Consider the following 21,581-nt stretch of genomic DNA (forward strand, 5'->3'; position numbering starts at 1 on the left):
TTGCAGGGGTTTTCCCTGTCCTCCGAATCTGCTTTATGGCATCTCATAGGTGAATCTGATTAGGAAGATTTAAAAGGACATAATTAGGCGATTTCATAGGAAAGCAACAACTTTTCCCTACCGCCATCCCTCCCCTCCCCGTGGCTCCTACTTTGCGGTCACTTCTCCCATCCCTCAGGAGAACAAGCAGTTCTGAAACAATGAGATGAACAACACCAGTTTCCCATGTAGTTTTGCACATTTGGGTGACTGACTACTCCAAAAGCTACAATCTCTGATAAATTTTGCTACGTTTGGGGGGGGGGGGCACAGTGATGGTGTTTATGTGTGGGGTTTCTGCTGTCTTGTAAGGTTTAAGCCCACGCAAGTGCTCCAGCTGAGGCATGGGCAGGCTCCCTCCTCGTTTTTCACAGAGAACAACTGCTCTCCAAAGGCTCGGGAGTGATCGCTGGGTCTTCTGTCTGTCCGGAGCAAGTTAGATGCTGGCCAAAAGCCTGCAGGCTCATTTGGGGAAGCGCACGGGCACACAGCTGATCACAAATGCCTCCGTTCTGTGGGAAGCAGCTCAAAACGCGGCTGGCAGAGCTGCAGAGCACCAGCTTCAGGAGCCGGCAGGCTGTTGTATGAACTAAACTCCAAAGCTGAGAACCTGTCGTAGAAAATCGCCTCTCTTCCCACATCTGCTCTTGAAGGGGCACTTCCAGCCTCCCCAGGACCTTGCTGGGACTCTCGGGCTCTCAGCTGAACGGCTTTCTCCTCGCCGGTCTAAGCGCGGCACGGTTTAAGTCATCTGCTCGGCCGTTTGCCCACCCCGCCGGGGGAACTCTGGCTCCTCGGGTTAAGCACCGGGGCACGCCGCAGACAAAGAAGGGCTCGCCGCGCCTTGTCCCCGCGTCCTTGCCGCAGGACGGCGTGCGGGCCCCCGAGCCCGTCGGCGCCCCGCCCGCCCGGGGACCGCGCTGGGGGATGGATGCTCGGGGACGGGTGCCCGGGGACGGGTGCCCGGGGACGGACGCTCGGGGACGGATGCTCGGGGACGCTCCGGCCGCGCTCCGGCGGCTCCGGGCGCTGCGCAGCGCCCGCGGCGGGGGCGCGGGGCGGGGCGGGGGCTGCGCCCCGCGCGGGATTGGCGCGGGCCCCGTGATGCCACGTCCGGCGGGGGAAGCCCTGCCCGCCCGGAGCCGCCCCGCCGCCGCTCGGCGCGCAGGTGGAGCGGTGCCGGCACAGCCCAGCCCGGCCCGGCCCGGCCCCGCCGCGGGAGCGGCCCCGCAGCCCGCCCCGCGCCCCGCCCCGCCGCGCTCCGCCCGGCCCGGCGGCGCCGCAGCCGGCAGCATCGCGGCGGGACTGCCCGGGGATGCAGCCGCGCTAAGAACAAAAGCCCTCAGCGCGCTCACGCTCCGGGGCTTTGAAGCGGCGCGGCCGAACTTGGATCTCTGCCTCCCCCTCCTCGGCCGAGCCGCGGCGGCGTCCGGGGGCTGAAGTCGGCGGCGCCTTCTCCGCACGCCGCGGGCAGCCGGGGCTCGCCCGCCCGCCGCCCTCGCCCGCCCGCCCGTCCCGCCGGGGCTGCCCGCGGAGGGGGCCGCACCCCGCGCCCCCCCGGCCGCCCCCGCGCCGCGGGACCTCGGCTTTGCCCTTCGCACGGCAGGTGGCGGGGCCAGCGGAGAAGGATGCGTGTCTTCCCGTGGGGATTTTGGCTGCTGTGTGTCGCCTCCGCCCCGGCTCGCGGTGACAGCGGCAGCAAGGCGAGGAGCTGCGCCGAGGTCCGGCAGCTGTATGGAGCCAAGGGCTTCAGCCTCAGCGGCGTGCCCCAGGCCGAGATCTCCGGTGAGTCCCGCGGAGGGGCCGGGGCAGCCCCGGGGCCGCTGCCGGCCGGCGGATGCCCGGGCACGGCTCGGGAGCCGCGGGGCGGGGGAGCGCTCGCCGCCCCACGCTGGAGTTTGTCTCGGGTCGTGGGCGGCGAGAAGTCGGAGCGGAGAGGTTTCCCCGAGAGCCGGGCTGCCCTCGCCGCTCTCAGCACCGCTGGTAGCGCTGCCCGGGCTGGAAAGGGTCTCCCCGGCGGCGGCGATGCGAACGGAACTGTGAGAGGGGGGCTGGTCGCACCAAGTGTTCAGCCGTGATTCTTTTTTCTCATTGTCTCCTTGCTTCTGCTCTGAGCGCAAGTGAAACGGGTTTCGGGGTTTCGATTCAGGAAGCAGAATAATCGGAGTGTAATGGGTTTTGGTGTCGGAGCTGGAGAATGCCACAGGGTTGTGAGAGAGGAATTGATTTATTTAAATCTTCTTCTAGATGGGGAGCAAACGTGTAAATGGTATTTGCCACTTACTAAAAATGAAGCAGGAGTAAAATGACCGTGTCAAACACGAAGTGCAGAGGAAACCCGTGCAACCTACATTAGAGTGTGTCCTCTTGCCTTCATTCTGGCTTTGGATAATTCTTGGTTGATTTCCTCCTCTTTGTAGAAACAACTGAAACAGCAAAGAATATTCAAGGTCTGATTTGTGTTGGGTTTGGGGTTGGTTTTGTTTGGTTTTTTTTCTCTGAAGGCTTGGGGAAAATATGCTGATGCATTGTAGGGTTTTTTAAGATTCTCGTCAAAGTTTTGATACACCAACTTGTGACCCATATCCAAGAGCCTTCTCCTCACTTGTGGGAGCTTCCTCCCTCAGACAAAGCATAAAGCATGCAGGCGTACGTGCCAGAGCCAACCTACAGGGACACCCCAGTAAAACTGCAGTTTGTAGTGCACATCTAAGCTACACAATGCCTTATGTTGAATATTTCATCAGGTAATTTTTCAGAGAAACCAATTTGTTGTCTGACCAATGAAGGGAGAAGGCTGAACCGTATACGTGCCTCATAAATGTGAATAAATTAATACCTTCTTTGTCAAGTTACAAGTGAGAGTAAATTTCCGAAGTAAAACGAGCAGTCCTCAAAGTTAAACAGTGGGGAGTTTCAGAATCGTTTGAACATCACTATTAATAGAATAAGTACTTCTGTTGAGCAAGAAAGCGGCTTTTTATAAATGCGCATCTAATTATTGCAGATGTGAATACATTAGCTGTCGTGTTTGGAGTGGGAAGTTCTTGGAAGGCTGAATGTTTACAAACACTGGGGAAGGTGGCTGCAGCATTGTACACAGGGTAGTACTACGGGCAGTCGCTGAGGCTCGCAGCGGCTGCGGTTAAAAGTATCACATATCACAGGTTAGCAGCCAGTGAAACGTCCTGTACCTGCGAATTGTTGAGTTTCCCCAAGTGTCAGGACACGGATTTCCAGGATCCAGGAGTTCTGTTCCCTGCTGTGTGTTGGTACGAGCATACACGCTGGCTGGCGGTCTCAAGCCACAGTAGTTACAATTGTTGTATTGAGCCGGGCATCTCCGGCTGTTAGTGTAGACAGGGAAACTCTGTAGATAAATGCCATGAAAACTTGAGGAATATCCCATGGAAAGTAATACAAAGAGGTGCTTGGAGGAAGAAGGTCCCACACATAAACCTGCTGCTGCTACCATTATCCCAGTGTTTAAAACAGCTACCAGACTTGATGATTTTCATTGGTAATTAGCTCCTGACTGATGCGTGTTCAGGAACGCAATTTTGTGTCGCTGTATTACTTGCCCAGTACAGTTAAAACATCAGTGAGCGTAGATATAACCTTAGAAATGTCCTGGTAAAGCACAGGGTTGTGTATCCTCTATGCTTTTGAGCAGCTGTGCAGCTTAGTGCCAAGGTTGGTGCCGGTTTTGCTGTCCCCAAGGGGTCTCAAGACCCTCCTTGCAGTATCCCCACAACATACCAAGTACAGGATCAGGCAGTTTATAATTCCACATCTGCTCGTTGGGTTTCAGTGGGCAGTTCAGCTTGCTGACCATGGGGGTTGTCACCTGCATGGAGCCTTGTCAGGTTACACCACAGACACCTGTGAATGCATCCACGGGCACACAGCTGAGGAGGGGCAGGTGTCTTCTGCCATGTCTCAAGTGAAAGGACAGGAAATGGTTGTGCCAGGGCAAGTTCAGGTTAGATATTAGAAAAAATGTTCACTGAAAGGGTGGCCACGCATTAGGATGAGGTGCTGGAGTCGCTCAGATGTGGATAAGGGGTTGTTATGGTGGTGCTGCGTTGATGACTGGATGAGATGATATTGAAGGGTTCTTCCAACTTTGGTGATTCTGTGATTGGGCAACTTTTGGATAAGTTAAGAGATGCTGATGAAGTGGGTTCAATGTTGTCTCCAGTTGGACCTGTGCTGAGGTTTCCTGATGGCAGCCTTCTCTATGTTTTAAGAGCTACCCTGTGAACTGTGATTTTATTTTATTTCTGAGCTGTCTGGAGACAAAAGCCCTTCCCTTTGTCCCTCTCCAAAGAGACCTTGCTGTTCCCTCTCTCCATTGTGTGCCCTGAAGCAAAGGGGAACATTAATTTCTTAGCCCTTGTCCCCAAAGTGGTGCTGCCAGGCTCCTGTCTGCCTTCACCTGGCTCCAGGCACTGCTTGGTGCGTGTTGGTGTCACAGCAGCCCAGCCCCAGGAGCCAAACCACCACTGCTTTCACCCCCAGAGCTGCCCTGCAGAAGGAGTTCAGCGAGCTCCCGGCGTGCAGGCTCTGACTCAGACTGAGATTGGCTGTGTTTGTGTTGGGTTTAGAACACTTACTGCACGCTTTACACCTTCTAATCTGTATTCTTAGTTATGATTTAAGAGGATTATGAATAATCTAGTGTCTCCACAGCTCACCAGAAGGTAGTCCCCGCTTGTGGCTGCAGGGATCAGTTGGAGAAGCAGTCGCACAGTTAATAGCTGGCTAATAGATAAGCATCTGATGCAGGGATAGACTCTTGGCTTACCAGATTTCTCACGAACCACCTAGACAGGGTTTCCTGGTTTTTTGCTAATGTTGTACAATGCCTTTAACATGTCTAAGCACTTTAAATGTGTCAGGTGCTGTTATTAAGTGTGTTTAGGGAATACACAAGGTGTTATATCTCAGTACTTTGAAGTCAATGGCAAAATTCCCAAACATGAAAGTGGTGTCTGCTCATGTTAGCAATCCTGACAGACAGCCATGCACCCAGAGTCTCGGGTGAAGATCTGCCTACAAGAAAGTTTCTATGGCTGGGGGAAAAGCCCCCTGCTCCTTGAGTTTGGGAAAGTTACACCACTTGCTCCCATGAGATATACTACTAACTTGATCACAGCTTTCCTGCGTGTTGGAGAGTGTTCCCACTCTCCTTTTGGATGACCCACTCCCCCTTTCTCTGATTGCTACAAAATACGGGAAACCAGTTTGAGAACTTCCAGTTTTTCTGTCTCCTCTTGAGTCTTCTGGAGGCAGCAGCTGTTTCTGCTGTCTCACGTTCTTGCTGCCCAGGCACCATCACCCCGCTGCGGGTCCCCTGCTCTGGTGACAGAAGGGGAGACATGCCCTGCTCTAGGGGTGCTCTTTGTGCCTGTGTTAGGGACTGGTTGTCTTAGGCTCACATGTGGCTTGTGACAGAAGACAGTGAGCCCACACCACAAAACATTGGCCTGTGGGGGGGATATCCAGCTTTCTCTGACTTACAGGAGCGTCCTGGGGTTGGGTGGGGGATGTTGGATGGGTGACTGCTCCCCCATGTCTCGAGCAGAGGTAGTTCCCTCACGGGTTGTGATTTGATGTGAATGTGCTTGGTCCTTGTTCTCTGCTTGGACTTCTGCTTTGATTTGTTTATTCCTGGGACTAAGCCTTCCCAGATTTGGCTTGCTGTTAGGTCGCTCTTGTTGACATGGGCAGTGGGTGCAGGACGGCCAAAGAAGAGGAGGGTGCAGAAAAAAGCCAGCTGGACTTTGCCAGGCTGCCCACCCAGCTGCACATCCCGCACAGATCCTTCCCTGCCTCCCCAGCTGAAAGGAATCAGAACAATTTTTTTTAAACTTTTTAGTCATTTTAAGCTGTGTAATTAGGTTTTGTGATGAAAACATTGCCAAGTGTATGCGTTTGAGCCCTTTGGAGGAGTGTTATCTAAGTAGAGAACAGGTCTGGCAACCAGCTGGGACTCGATCGGGCTCTTGGAAGGGGGTAATGAAATCCCGTCTTGGACGGTGCTTCAGCTGCTGGCACTTCCAAAGTGGGCCAAGCCTACATCTGTGGTTTGAAACATAAAATCTGGGGCTCCTCCATTCCCAAGGAAAGATCTGTACCCATGACTAAAAGGAGCACTCTGTTGATTCAGCACTTTTTGAGGTGGTCATTCCACGTGGGTTGTATTTCCTCGGGGCAGAGGGATTTCTCAAGATCGGCTCCACGGCGGGCTGCCAGACGCAGCAGCGTCCCGTTAATGAACTGAATTTGTTCGGGGCAGATCAGAATGGCCTTTGTAGCCTGCTGGGTTTAGAGGGCTGTTTCCGGCGAGGCAAACCACGGGGAATCGTGCCTTTTCCTCCGTCTGGCAGGTGTTTTGGTGGGAATGTCGGGGTGGCAGTGAGCGGTGCCCGACACGAGCCCGGCAATGTGCGCGGCCGCTCCGTGCGCGCGCCCGGAGCGCTCCTGGCTCGGGATTTATCCATGGATAAAGCGCTGCCCTCTAGCGGCGTTCCCGGACCGGGGATCTTCCTGCCGGCGTCCGGAGACTTCTGTGAGGCCGGCGTTATTTCTAAGAGAATCTGCTTTTCTGTCGCCGTGAGATGGATGACTAAGCTCCCCACCACGCAATTATCCTTATCAGCTGTGTCTGAAAAAAGACCCCCTATTTCAACAGCTTCTTTTGTTGGTGAAGCAAAAGCCTGCTATTTCTTTTTCCAGAAAATTTGCATGGATGTTTAGCTGGAGACACCCACCAGCACCACTGTGTGAAACTGCAGAGCTCACCTCATCTCTCCTTTTCCTGTTCTTGCCTTGCAAGTGCCCTGTTTTATTTAAGAACACTTGTCACTCAGTGTCTGGGTTCTCAGGATGGGCTGGAGAGGAGATGTGTGGGTTTTGGCAGCGATTGTAAAACAGTTGGTTTAATGTTCTATTGCTTTCAGTACAACGTCTCACATGGAGGGGACCAGTAAGAAAAATTCCTCTGGGTGATTTCAATAATTAAGTGTGCTTTGGCTTAGCCAAAGGAAGGGTGGGAGCCGGTGACTTCCTTATCAAAAAAGTGAATTTAAAGCCAGAGGTTTTTCCTTGCAGGTCGCAACAACGATAACTGGAAACAAAGAAGCCCAGGCCCTGGAGCACCTGCCCATGAGCAGCAGCTGAGCTCAGGCTCTGTGCCTGACCCACCAGGGCCCACGGGGCTGGGAGGGGGGGTCGAGGATCATCTATTTTTATTGCGGCATCAGATTGGATTGGGCACAGTACGGCAGGGGAAGGCAGGATAAAAGGATGGCTGCAGCCTCGGAGAGCTGTTGGTCTGAGCAATATCCTGACCCTGCTGTCTGCAGCGGTCTCAGCACTGTGTGAGAGCTGGGGCCAGTGCTCAGCTCTGGTCTCAGGACAGCAGCTCGTGCGTTCCTCCTGCATGTCTTCTGGGGCTGTGGACGTGAGGAGCAGGGTAGTTGGGGGAATGACTGACAGCTGTCACTGGCACGAGGAGAAATTTTGTATTTGCTTCCGGCATTCAGCTGAGAATTTCAGGGGAAGACCAGGGAAATAGACATCTCAATTCTGTGGAAATCCGCAGGCTTCCTCGGGGAAAACAGCTTTAATTTCTGTTTGCTGCTCAGGTCCCTGTTGAATGCTACATGTTTCTGTATATTGGGTTTCTTTCTTTGCCCCATGGGATGTTTCTGTGTACACGCAGCAGGCAGGTAGCCCCAGGGAGGGGATACTGTCAGAACAGCACGCTGCCCTGGCACACAGCTGGCTCTGCCAAACCTCTGCGACAGGGCAGGTGTTGCCTCCAGACAGGAGTGCTGCTTTCCCCCAAGCAGCTCCCAGCGTGGTGAGGGCTCCTGTTGCTCCTGCCCAGGGAAGCTGTAACAAAAGCCCCTGCACAGAGCTGCCTTCAGCGAGGTGTCCTGTCCTGTCCTGCAGTGGTGGGGTGTCCCTGTCCCCAGGGCAGGCAGAGGGTTTCCCATGTCCCTGCAATGTCCTGCCCTGCAGAGGGCATGGAGCAAACCATGTAGATTGAGTCTTTCTGAAAATCCTAAATCACTCCTTTCTGCCTCTGTAAGTTAGGCCAGAGTTGGGCCTTCTTTTTCAGTTTTCCTCCAAACAGTGACTCCCAGGCACAGCTGCGAGGAGGAGGGAGAGCCGGAGTGGGCAGAGCGTGGGGCAGACACGCCACCTGCACGAGTGGTGGGCTGGAGCCAGTCCACAACAATCTCTTCATCTTTAAATTTACCTGGGAAAAAGTGACGCTCGTTTTGCTGTCTGTGTCTTACTGATGGCTGTAAGGGTAACTCTGCCCCATTGTGATGGGGCCAGACCCAGGGAAGGCAGATCCTAAAGCTTGTAGGATTCCTCGTAGCAGTTGCTTCGAGGTTACTCCACCGTGTTTTGCAGATTCGTTGCACGACACTGCTGTAGCTGCCATTGCATTAGAGTATTTCCCCTCGAAGTTACAAAAAATAGATAAATTTTGTAACTCAATGAAAGCAGAAAATATCCTGCATTCTCTGTTAGCCGTGAAGGACAGACCGCCCTCTCTTCTGATGTCTGTTTACCCTGACACTTTGTTGCTCAGGATATGTTTTATCCCTGACAGGTGAAACCTGTCTTTAAGTAACATTTGATTCCCAGGGAATCGGGTTTCCTCCGTTGCCAGATTGTTCTGCAAAAAATAACGAAGCTTTAGACTGCAGACACTTAAAATGCTTGTCTGAACGTGACAGGGCTGTGAGCTTGGTCAGTCCCTTCTGCCCAGTAATCTGTTCCTGTTTTACTTGGAATTCTTCAGATATGGAAAACTTTTCTTTCTGAAAGCTCAAATAAGCAGAGCGCCGTGACAGTTTTTCCCAATGCTCTTGCTTCTGAGCCTTAAAAAATACACTCATCACAACTGTGTTGCCTGTATAGAAATTAGAAAACTAATTTGATTTTATGTGCTTTGCTGCATAGTGCAGCGTGAATCAGAAATACAGAATTACCCAGCTGTTACAGACTCCTGTTCTAGCAACATGAGTAAAACCAGTTTTTCAATTGCTATGCATTCTTCTGAAGTATAAAAAAAAGAAGGAAACAACAACAGAAGTTTTGCTGTGGTTTGGGGGAGCGGCATGGTAGTACTTATGTAGACAGCCAATCTTTTATATTACTAAAATGCAAATACTCTGTGACAAATAGTTTTGGCTTGCAAAAAATTAGTATTTTATAGGATTGTAAAACTATCCAGTGTAATTCGGTTGAATGGGCCTATTTCTAAAATACGAGTATTTTAGAAATTCACAGTTGTAATTTTCATTCATAAATAAAAACATAATAAAAGCACTGTCAGAAATTAGCCTTAATTTTGCATTTTTAAAGACACGGGTACAAAGAGGCTACTTCGGTCTCTTCTGCTCTCGGCTCATGTCGTTGCACTGAAGTTTGCGGTGATTTCGTTGTATAATTGATCCTGAAGGGAGTGCCAAGCACAGCAGACTTTAGTGTGAGGCTGCTGTCCCAGAGTCTCGTCTGTTCCTCCCCAGATTAGCTGCGTGCTGCAAACCGGGTGCTGTAATTACCTTCTGGGTCTGGCACCGGGGAGGTCTCGTCCTAGTCCCCATCTGGATGCAAATTTTCACCATGGAGCTGGAAAAGCCACTTCGCTTCCCTTGTTTCAGCAGTTTCCTCTGCCATAAACGCTAAATTGGAATGAGAGCGCTCGAGTAACTCACGGGAAGTTTGGTTTATTAAACTCTAGTCCCTAGATGTGAGAGCAGTGGTTCTTCCACCCCGGTGCAGTTGCTCGCTGTGCACAGCTGCACGAGTTTAAAACAGTTGTAGAACCAGTTTAGATTTTTAGAAACATCTGTTTGGCTTTGTGACAGAATACCAAACACCCCCTGCAAAAGAACCCCTCTGTCTCTCCCCTTGCGTTTGCGGGAGGTCTCAGAGAGGCTTCCATGCTGAGGGAGGAGGAGGAGGTTGGTATTTTTATTAGAGAGGCTCTCAGGGCCAAAGCGCAGCTGAGGGACTCATCTGCTGTGCATTTGAGGAAGGGCTGCACAATAGTGGGAAGCCGTGGGTAGGAATCCCTTGGACTCAGCTGCAGGCTCCCCCGGGCTGTGCCCCATCCTGTCCCATGGCCCTGGGTTGTAGCAGTGCCCCAGATGCTTGTGTCTTGGGGGATTGGTGTGGAGGAGACCTTGGGAAGAGCCTTTGGAGGCCAGAGCAGTGTTCCAGTTTGCCTTCAGCCAGTGGCGGGCTTGGCAGCGCTGGGTTAATGGCTGGGCTCAATGATCTTAGAGGTCCTTTCCAACCAAAACAATTCTGTGATCTCTGGCAGCTCTGTTCTGTGCCCCAAACACAAACTTCCACAGGTGCGTGGTGGCCTCATGCTGAGCTTGTCCTCACAGGTGAGTGTTACCTGGCCCTGTGCCCACAACCACACCTCTCACAGGCAAAGTCCTCTGTGGGGCACGATGTGATCCCTGCGTTTTGATGTAGCACGCACCTCTGCTCAGCGTGGCTTTAAGTGTATCCATAAATGGAGGAATGGCTCATCCCAAAGCTGGGACTCCACGGCTCTGCTTTCACAGCTGGTATAAGAGTGCCATTGGCATCCAGAGCCTGCCTCTGACGCCCTGCTGCTTTGTCCCATCTGTGCAGCAGCATGAGGGACAACTTGTTTTGCCATATCCACATCTCCCGCACTGTTCAGCTGTGGGATCACTACAGCCCCAAATGTCTCTGTGCTGAGCCTTTCATATCAGGATGCCTGAGTGGACTGATCACGCTGCTCCTTAGGGTGGTACATTCAAGGAAAACCTAAACCAAGTGTTGACAGCACTTCTGCAGAACTAATTAAAATGAGATTTTTGTTGGTAAATCTTCATAGGCACCAGCAAATATAAATAAGCAAAGCTTAAGCTGTGACTTTATTCTTAAAATAAACAGAGAGGAAACACCTTTTGACAGGGGGCACATTTTACTTGTAAACCAGGAGAGAAAGCCACTGTGTTAAAATGCAGTATCACTTCTCCCACTATCCTGGATCAGCTGTCTGGGAGCCTGAGTTTTGGTTTAATTAGTAACACTGCTGCTACTGTTGGTGTTGCACTGAAGAGATCTCCTGTCATAGTTGTAATATTAAATATTTTTCACAGTTAGCAAAACACTGTGTGACAAGTTTTAGGACTGAAATTCCTGACTGTATCTGCTGATGTACGTGTGTCCAGCAGCATGGTGTCTTGTGTTATCCTGCTGTCACTGATATATTTTGAGCACTTTACATCACTCAGGCTGACCTGGCTATCTTTTTTGCCAGCTACAGAAAAAAGACTTGTGAGCTGTCCCTTTCCAGGGTTCTTTATGGGAGCAGTGGTTTCTCTGGGAGCCACTGGGAAATGAGACCGAGACCCCTTGAGCAGCGAGTGTCCACAAGTGGTGTGCAAAGCCAATGTTCCTGTGTTGTTCTGTAAACTGGAGGCTGCAGGGCTGGTCTAGTGTAGAATGCATAAAAGTACAATAACTGATGGAAGAAAATTAGGTTTTTCCATCCTTTTTAAAAAAAAAATGCTGTGAAGGGCCTTACAGTCTTGTGTTTGGTGGCTTTGGGGCTGCATCTGGTGCCCCATTTCAGGCTACCTGTCCAGGAAAGGTACAGCTACAGTGGAGCTGCTCTGGCACGGGCACCAAGCTGCTGGTGAGGCTGGAGTGTGCCCAAGGGGCAGCTCTGAACACTGGGCTTGTTCAGCAAGTGAAGTCCAGAAGAAAGAGGGCTAGAGGAGTTCCCATTGCTGCCTGCAGCTCCTCAGTGTGTGGGAACAGAGGAGGCAGAGCTGGGCTCCGTGCATGGCAGCAGCAGGAGGTGATGGACACGAGCTGGAACTGGGGAAATTCTCATTTCATACATGGTAAGACTTTTCCAACCTGAGTGATTGAACACAGGCACAGAGTCCAGAGAAGTGTTGTGATTTCCATCTCCATGCTTGAAGATACTCAGAGTTTGAGTGGACCAGGCCTTGGAGCATCTGCTCTAGTTTGTCCTGCTTTGAATGAGGGGCTGGACTAGATGGCTGCAGAACACCTGTAGGCTTCAATTTTTCTGTGATTCTGTGCAAGTGCTGTCATCTGTGCTGGATCAGGTGTAGGTGTATGCAGGGGACTTTTGTTAAAGATGGTCTTCTGAGGAGGGAGGGGTGAAAGAAAATCCTTCCAGTACTGCCATGTAACATTAGCAATTTTTGGACTTATTTATTAGCTTATGAAAAATGACATCTAGTGAAATCAAAGAGGAGCAACAGCCTCCTCCTACATGAGTAAAAACCTGTGCTGGTACTCCAGAGAGCAGTTAAATTTTCTGCTCTGGCACATGTGTCTGCCATGACCTTGGGCAAGTTGCTTAATCTGTCTGTATCTCCAATCCCCATCTGTTCATTACTGTCTTTAAATTACAATACCTTGTTTTTGTAATTTGTCTTTGAATTATCAAGTCTTGCAGTACTGAGTCTCACTGTTTCTCTGAATTTCACTATACAGTGCTTAGCACCATGGGACCATAAATCTTCATCAGTCCTGTGATACATGAATAATAAACAGCAACGGCATAATTTTGGGCCACATTCTGCCTCTGATCTCGTGATGCATAAAGACAGAGGGGGTTTGTTGATTAAAATGCTGTGCTGATCAGCCTAACGAAGATACATGGGCCTTACTGAACAGATTTTTACAAGCCTGTTGTTGGCTCTTTGGTTTGTTGGGGTTTTGTTCTGTTTCATCATTACTCATTGATTGCAGGTATCTAAACAATTTGCTTGGCAGATCAGGGAATAATAAATTCCTTTAATCTGTGTCTCTTTCAGTTTAATTATTGTTAACTCATTACTTAGCGTTTAGTTCCATGGATAATGAACTCTGTTCACTGTGTGGTGAGTTGGACTACAGAGACAGAAGTGGCTTCTCTGGTTCTTTTGAAGATGCAAACCAAAATTGCAGAGTCACTGAGTGTTTAACTCCAGGTTGGATTGAAGGTTACCAGCAGGCACGCTGTGGTTACCTTTGCAGGCTCCATGTAGGTTAACATTATTTCCAGCATTGGTTCCATGTCTGGCACTGCATTACATTTGTCGCTTTATTTTTAGGCAGTTAAGAAACTGGTAACTACAATGTAGGCGGCTATTTTAGTCTTGATTATAAGACAGTGCCTAATAAATCATTTGTAGTACGATCCTAATTACTGCAGACAGACTTTACATTTGTGACTGTGGTAATGCTGTGTTGGACTACTTCCTGCAGAGTTTAGCAGTGTGTTCAGACCTCCCCATTTTGGCTACAGCTGGAGGAAGAAATCCTTCATTCACTCGGGGATGCCGTGGTCTCTAGTGCCATGCCACTGAGCATCTGGGTTCTTTTAGGACATTACCCATTTCTCTTGGTTCTTCATCCTGGAATTCCCATTGTTTTCCCATGGCAGGCGGCTCTGTGAGCCCCCCGCAGCAGGCACTGGCTGCAGGCTGTGCCAGCAGCACACAGAGGGGCAGTGCTGGTGCTCAGGGGTCTGTTCCCAGCCCCAGGGACACCCGCACGGGGGTCAGGGTCACCCTGCCCTGTGGCTTTGTGTCACACCAGCAGCTCGGTTCAGCCCCAAAACCAAGGACTGCTGTGTCACCCCTAACACAAACTGAAATACACCCGGTGTGGGTTTGAGCACCTCGGTTACGTATCCTGAGTCTTCCTGCTGAGGCTGGACAGCAGAATCTGGGGGAGACTGATGCACCAGGGAGGGGAGCAGGGCATGTGGAGTCTCTTCACGCATCCCCCCCTCAAAAAATACTACCCAGACTTTCCCCTCATCACCAAGGCTGGGTCTCTGGAGCAGAACGTGAAGCAAACACAGCCGCCCTCGGCAGAAATGTAACTTTCCTACCATCAGCTAAAATGAAGTAAAGAAAACAGGGATTTTGGTGAGATCCGTGCTGAATGGCTTCCGAGGGTTTGGCAACATGTCATGGAAAGCCTGAGTATGGCTATATGTCAACGATCACTGCTGAAATGTTTGTTTTGGGCTTGCTACTGTATTCTGCTCAGTCATCAGGAGAAGACGGTTTGTAACATTCATACTGTCCAACCATTTTCCACACAAGTTTAATGCAATGAACTTTCTTGCAAAGTTAACAAGGAGAGAAAACTTGAGAGCCCCAGATTACTAAATTGCTGCTCTGGAGATATTTTTCCTCTGCTGGGGGAGGGCTTGTTTTTTGCAGTGTCCCCCACAAAAGGCCTTTAATACAAACGGCATTACCTACATTTGCAGAAGGAGAAGATGGCACTTGCCAAATCTGCAGATCACGGTTGTGTTCTGTCAGCTTTGGCAGTTACGTGGCTTCTGGTAACGCTAATGAAGGCAATCTGCTTTTAATTTAAAATCCTCCCTGCAGAAAAAAAGTAGCTGGCAGTTGAGGGATTCTGCAGTATCTTTGTGTGAAACTTCTCTTTCTTTATTTTCTATGGTTTGCTTTAGCCAAGGAGAAACTGTTAATTAAAAAATATTCCTAATGTAGCCAGATATGCAGGAATGTTCTTATGCAACAACTACCTGTACCAGTTCTGCAGTAAATCACTTCTTTGTTTTCATTTGATGAGCAATTCTAATTAACCAAATAAAAATCCTGCTTACCTTGCACTTAACTCAGCATGTTTGCTGCTTCTCAGCTGATGGAGGGACCCAGGACGGCAGGGTTTGTTTGGATGACTTTTGGATTCAGCACGGCCGGGGTGGTCAGAGAGGATAACCCTGCCCAGGGAGCAGTTCCCACTGGCTGGGCTGGGCAGGGTGGGAGCACCCAAGGGTGCAGCTCTCCCAGAAGGCCTGCCCTGCAGAAGACAGAGGAGGGGGAATACAGCATTGCTCACACCACGTTTGAATGCAGTTTCTTTGAAGGCATTTTTCCTTAGTTCAGAAGGCACTGGACCAAATCATGGATCCAATCCACGTAATTTGGTGCTTTGCAGAGCAGTAAAAAGTCTGTGCGTGGAGAAGAGGGTGATGAAAGTGCCTGTGTGTTGAACATGGATGGTGATGGTGATGTGGTCCTGCAGCAGAATCCTCTAGGAAATGATCCAAGTGCCTGTGAGTTGTGGTCCCTTCCTTCAGCCCTTGGTCCTGCCCCGGATCCTTTGCAGCAGTTCAGAGGAGCTGCAGGCAGGAGCTACGCCCTGGTATTTCTGCTGGTTTCGCAGAGCTTAGGGCATCTCTGGAGCTGTAGAATGAGAGGGTTGGGCAGGAGATAGCAGAAGGCTTCCTGACAAGTGTAAAAGTGATCAGACAGCCCGGTCAACAGTTGGGGTGCTCCAAGTGCAGGATTTGCACAGGTCCCACTTGACCGAGCACCATCAGCTGCAACCAGTCTCCCACATCTGGGAGCAATGCAATTTGGTATTTTTTTTTTATTTTTTTTAAATTTATAAAGATGGAAAAATTTCTCTAGCTTTAGGAAAACCGAAGTTAAATCTACTGTGGAGTTGTTTTGAACTGGTCTATAACTAGGGTAAGCATTTATATTGTCAAATGATGAAAGCATTTTACGCTTTATTGGATTGTAGTAACTTCTTCAGCGCTGCATTTCATGTGTGCGGGAAGGAGGGGTTTGGCTTGTTTCACGAATATTTCACAATGATTTGAAACTTACTTGTTCCTTTTTTCATCACAAATGAAAAATGGCCAAAGCTCTTGGGCTTTCACACGAACACTTGTTTGGAAAGGGATGGGAGCTGATGGAGGCATTGATACCCCCTGAAGCAGATCCTGCTCCCTTTGCTGTAACTGAGGGAGTTATTATAAGGCAGTAGCTGGAGCCGTATTTTTCTACCCCAAGTCTGGGTGCTCAGCAGTAGTCGTGACTGCCCCGCTGGGGCTGGTGCAGCAGCAGCTGCTGCAGGGAGCTGGAGCTCCAGCAGGTCTTCAAAGAGCTGAGAAGTTGGGCACAGCCTTTCAGGGCTCCACCGGAGTGTGGTTTGCTCGACAGAACTGACTCCCTGCTCCCATCTGCTGTAAGGCTGTGCCACAGGGACAAAAATCTGGCCTCATTGCTTCCTCCCAGGGGATTTATCTTGGAACTTTAAAACCTAACCTCCTGCTCCATCCCTAAATTTAAATCCAGAGTTCCTGACTGAAGATGGAAGCATATGTCAGGGAAGCACTGGGACACAGCCGTCCCCTGGATATTTATAATCTGCTGTTGCTTTGGGAGTTTGCTGTGGCAACAGGAGCCAGAAGAGGGCCCAGCTCGGCAGGAGGGGTTGTATGGGATGTGCACTTGGGCTGCCGCAGTGCTGCCCTGTTAGGGCCATGCAATGTGCCCTCTCTGTGCTTGGCAAATGAGCACTGGGAGGGGTGGAAAGATGCTCGGTGTCTCATCCAGAGGTCACCCGAGGTAATCCAGAAGCACTGTGGGAGCGCCATGGCCGTGTTTCCAGAAGCAGCCATGGTCTTGGAGCCTTGCTGCACAAAGGAAGTCACTTAAGCAGAATGCTCACCACCCCAGCCCAGCCTCCTGGAGACTGCAGGCCAGCTGCATCTTCCCCGGTGACCTTGGGGAGGGAGCAAGTGATCTAACAGATGGAGAAAATACATTCTTGTGATTACTGGGTGATGGGCTCCTCCTAAGAAGAGAGGGTCTGTTCTTTTAATTAATTAGCTGGTTAATATGTTTGTGCAATGGCATGCCTAGCTAATGTGCAGTTTCTATGAATACACATACAAATGGCAGTAATGGGTGCAGATGGCTGTAATTACCCAGGTTGGTTTCTGCAGTAATTGCACATGCAACACATCAAGTTGGCATAAAAATTGACATGTATTGGGTGATTTGTTTCCCTCCCCCACTGCACGTGGAGGTGCTCCTGTGGCCCTCGTCCATACAGCTGGATTCCCTGGGCTCCCTGCTGGGCTGACCCACCCCAGCTGAGGCAAGGCTTTAGATTTTGGTGCGTGCAAAAGAAGCTTGAGCAAGGTGATGAGCTCTTCAGGCACCATGTGTGGTGTCTGGTTGGCCTCCACAGGGCAGCTGGTGTTTGCTCTGGCAGCCAGGCCTGGGAGTGGTGTGTGAGGGGCTTGGGTGCCCTGCAGGAAGGTAAGAAATGTTTGACTGGGTCACCCCATGGGCTGACTCAGCCCTGCAGTGTCTGACAGTGCTAGCAGAGGACACGCTCAGGAACCCAGCGTGGCTGTGCCACCTTTCTGAGGTCTGTCACTTTATACTCCCAAACACCCACAGCTTCTCCAGAGGGGATGGCAGGGGTACATCTCTGCCCAGTCCTTCGCAGACCTTTTGTCCGTGGATATTATCTAATCTCTTTTTAAACCTGCTGGATAAGGTCTGCCCAACAAAGTCCCACGGCACCAAGCTCTCTAAGTTCATCTCCCACTATATAAAATAGCACATATCTCTCTTCTAAACTAGCAAAGCCCTTGAACTTGCACAGCTGTTCTTCGTTGGATGAATCTGTAAAAGTGCTTTTATTAATAAGCCTAATGCTAAGGAGGAGTTGCATTCAAAAGACAATTCAAGATTTGGGGAAGTGATTGCATCTTCTTTTCTGTAAGGGCTGCCTGGAGTGAGAGGACAATGTCAGCTAGCTGTAGTGGTGCAGCTCAAGAAGGGAAATTGAGCTGCTCGGAGTGACTTGAGGACCTGGAAGATCCTGGCTGGCAACAGCAATGGGTGCTGCCAAAACCTCTTTCTGCATCCCCGCTGAGTAGCGCTTACTGGAATTGGATGATGGACTCCCTCTGAGCCAAGTGACTGAGGAGCTACTTATCCATGAGGATGAGTCCTTGTTTAGGAAATGGCAAAGACAGTTTAGGGGAAGTGCACATCAGAATGCATTTCTGAGATTGCTAAGCACAGCTCCAGGTATAAGCCCCGAGCACCATCTGCTCTGGGATTGCTCAGCACGGAGCAGAAGGAGCTGCGAGAGCTCCGTGGACCATGAATCCAGAGGGAAGCACCCACAAGGAAAAGCTGCTGGCTGCTGCCCTTCACCCCTGGGGCATCTCTGGGGGATGGATGGGTGGGAGTGTGTGTGTGTGTGTGTGTGTGTACCTGTCTCCCAGTGCTCTGGGAGAATGAAAGACCTGTGGATAATTCATGTGTCTGCGCTTCTTTGTGGAGTGCCATCAATCTTTGCATCAGGAGGCCGCTGCTTTGTCTCCCAGCGCTAAACCTTGAAGGCTCGTGATGGCAGTTAAAAAGCTGGGGGTACAAAGGGAAGTTTAAAGAAGCCTTGAGAGAGAAATTCGTGTCAGGGAGTGAATAATCTGAAGGCTCTGTGCAGTGTAATGGAGAGCCAAGCTCAGGCTGATGGCTCGAACGTAGTCAGTAGTGCAGAAAAGAACTGTAAGTACTTCCAAATCCTATGGCCATCCTTTCTCTCTGCAGCAAAACCCTCTTGTCATCAGGGGTTTTTTCAAGCTTTTTTTTTTTGTCTTTCTCTTACCAGGTACAGGCCCTGTTAAATATTTGCTTTTCAACTAACATTTTCCCTCTCTGGTTCATTTGTTTTGGGACACTATTCCTCCTTTTTCTGAAGCTTGTTTTGTTAGGCTGCTAAGTAAAGCCTTCCTTTTTTTTTTTTTTTTTTTTTTTTTTTTTGACAGCCTTTTTACTGGTTCTTTAAAGCTCTTCTTTGATGTGAGCTCAGGAACACAGATCTTACTCTTTTATCGCTTTCCCCTGTCACTTTAAAACCAGTTATGAGTACCACAAACTATTAAAAACAATCTAAGCTAACCTCTCAAGTGACAGATACTCAAGGCCTACCTCTTATTTTCAGCAGTGTGCGTAGGGCAGACTTTAGTTTTGAGACAGCAAGAAAGGATGCTTCTTGGTAAAGAAACATGATTGTGGAGGCTCAGAAAGTTGTTTCGGAAAATTCATGTGGGAAAAGGCAGAGCAATGGTGAGTTTAATATACCAAGAAACTCACTATCCATGCTGCCTTGCCTGTCCTATTCTTCTGTTTTCTACACTAATTCAATTGATCCTCTGTTGATAATTGAGTTACCTGAGTTCATTCCTTCTTCAGCAAGAAGGAGTATTGGCCTGACACATGGAGTGTGGGGTTGGAAAGGACAGCTGGGTCATGACTTCAGGCCTCTAATACCTCGCGCGGCCTCGTGCACTGAGGTCTGGTGGAACACCTCCGCGTGTCCCCAGGCACGTGAGGCGCCGCAAAAGCCAATAATAAGGAGTCAAGCAGAGCCAAAACATCACTGTGTTTTGCACAGAAAAACCTGCACGTTTCTAACAATCTAAGTGCATGTTAGAAAAGGAGCTGTAAAAAAGAACTCCCCAAGCTTTCTGTTATTCTCCATGAGAGAACAACTTCAGGGGTCTCTGAACAGCCCATCTCTGCCACCCCATTGAGGCCGAAGACTCAGCCGCTACGAACTAAGTGATGTTTTGTCACTTGTCTTGTGCAGTAATGGTGCTGCTGCTGTGTCCTTGCAAATGACACCTGCCAGCCTGCAGGCAGGAGCCTTGGTCCTGTGGGAGTCCGGTGAGAGCAGGAGAGCTGAGGAGTTCTTGGGCTCTGTGAACCTCAGTAGAACAGCCATCTCTTTGCACACTTGTGTCCATCAGAAGTGGCCGTGTCTGCCAGGTCCTGGTAATGAGAACTGGTAGAAATATCTTGGAGTTGAGCACGAGCGAGCCAAGCACAGCACTGGAAAAAGGAAACCAGCCATTAAAACTGCTAGGAGAAAACTTGGACACCTCCTTAACAATTTTTTGTCACTTCTGCAGCCAACTCTGACGTGGTAGTGCAGAGCACTGGTGGGACGCACAGAAGAAGGAAGCCACCATCACCTCCTGCCAATTAGGTGAAACTGTTTAAAAATGCTTTACCTTTGCCTTTTTCAACACTGTCGTAATTTAAATTTAAAAAATAGTATTTTTCCAATATGTAACTATTCCCAAATGAATACAATTTTTTTTCTTTTTAGCTGAGGGTGTACAATTATCTGGCATTGCTCCGAGGTCCCTGATGTGCTGGGAAAGCTGTGTTTCTCTAGTTCACTGCTCAGGGGTGCCACGGTAGCTGTGAACAGCAGCAGCTGGGCTGAAATTGGCTGGTTCAGGGCTCTGACAGGCCAGAATAGTGTATTTTAACTCGATCAGATTGAATTTCCCAGATCCAGACTTTCAGTAAGTGGGGTTTGTGACATTGCCCTCACAAGATCTGCCGAGCACTTTTGCTCTTGCCTTTTTGGTCCAAATTAACCATTTTCTTACGGGCAATTTCCTCGTCTTCCTTTTGCACAGCTGCCCGACAGTCCTTCGGACATCTGCAAAAGCTGCAAGTGTTTGTTTGCAGTAATGTAAGCTTTTGAGTTACCAAATGCCACAGAACCCTTTGTCTTTTTTTTTACCCGAGACGGGGGGGGATGCTTTGTGAGGCCCGTGCCATCCCCTGACGGAGATAACATTTTCTGGTGGTTTGCGTGTGCTGCCTTCTCCCCGCGTGGTTCCTTGGGCACGTTTCGCAGAGCACCTGGCGGGAGGAGCGGGGCCGGGTGAGGCTGCAGCTCTCCCCCGTGGCCCACGGTTCTCTCTCAGCTGTCGTTCTCAGCTGCTGGTGGGCACGGGCAGCTGCTGTTGTCTCAGCGTGGGTTTTGCTTTGTTTTGTTTTAATCTGTCCACTTCATTATGTGCCCGAATTGGAGTGTGCTCTTTGAAAATCCAACCACTCGTCTACAGCCTTATGGGAGTGCTTTTGGAAGTGTGTCCCTTGGTCTCCAAACATTTTTGATTACAAACTCACACACCAGATTGGGGAACGAGGTGCGCCTGTGTGGTTTTTCTCCCTCCTCCCTTGCATTTAGCCGAGCGTCAGGATATCTGGCACTTGGTACATCAGAGGGCTTATCTCTAATTCATAAAGGAGAGGTCTCTACCTTGTCCAACCTGAGAGTTAACAAGTGTACCTTTTACGAAGTGCTGCTGGGATGCAGCCTGTCCTAGGTCCTAACCTCTGCTGAAGCTCTCAGGGCTTGTCTGTCACCACCGCAGCCTCTGCTTTCACTTTGTTTACGTAAGCACCAGCCTCTTGCAAAGGAACCAGACGTCAAGACAAATCGGAGCTGCTTCCTGCACGTCCAGGTTACAGGGCTTTCCAAACCCGCCATCTGTCTGGCTTCCTCTCCTTTCAGCAAGGTTTGATAAGGCCCCGCGAGGGCTGCCCGTGGTGTGCAGGGACAGTCTGCAAAGACCTTTCATCAGGATTGACAAGGTGAAAATCGGACTTGTCACACACAGGGGTCGGGGTGCTGAGCTTTATTGAGCTTAGTCATGAGGAAAGGATATGCACTAGTGGCTCTGGGGGCTAGAAATCTCTGCAGCAGAGATGCAGCCAGGGGTTTCGGACTCCCCTGAGCGGAGCACAACCTCGGTGTTCATGCTGCTGTTAGATGCTCCTTCAGCCAGCAAGGCTCAGACCGGGCAGGAGCCTCGGTGCTCACAACAAACGGGG

At 50.2% G+C, this 21,581-nt stretch overlaps 1 protein-coding gene across 1 annotated transcript in view; it reads left to right on the plus strand.

Moving 5' to 3' along the window:
• Positions 1-1,367: 1,367 nt before the first annotated feature.
• The window catches only part of GPC1 (glypican 1), a 199,776-nt gene continuing 179,562 nt past the window's right edge, over positions 1,368-21,581 (plus strand). Inside the window, exon 1 of the mRNA XM_066193957.1 lies at positions 1,368-1,824. Within this exon, the coding sequence (XP_066050054.1) occupies positions 1,668-1,824 (157 nt within the window). The 5' untranslated portion in view covers positions 1,368-1,667. The remainder of the gene's footprint in view (positions 1,825-21,581) is intronic.

Source organism: Chamaea fasciata, unplaced genomic scaffold, assembly GCF_029207755.1.
Source record: "Chamaea fasciata isolate MVZ Bird 193981 ecotype frontalis unplaced genomic scaffold, bChaFas1.0.hap1 SCAF_11, whole genome shotgun sequence".
NCBI classification, from domain to species: Eukaryota; Metazoa; Chordata; class Aves; order Passeriformes; family Sylviidae; genus Chamaea; species Chamaea fasciata.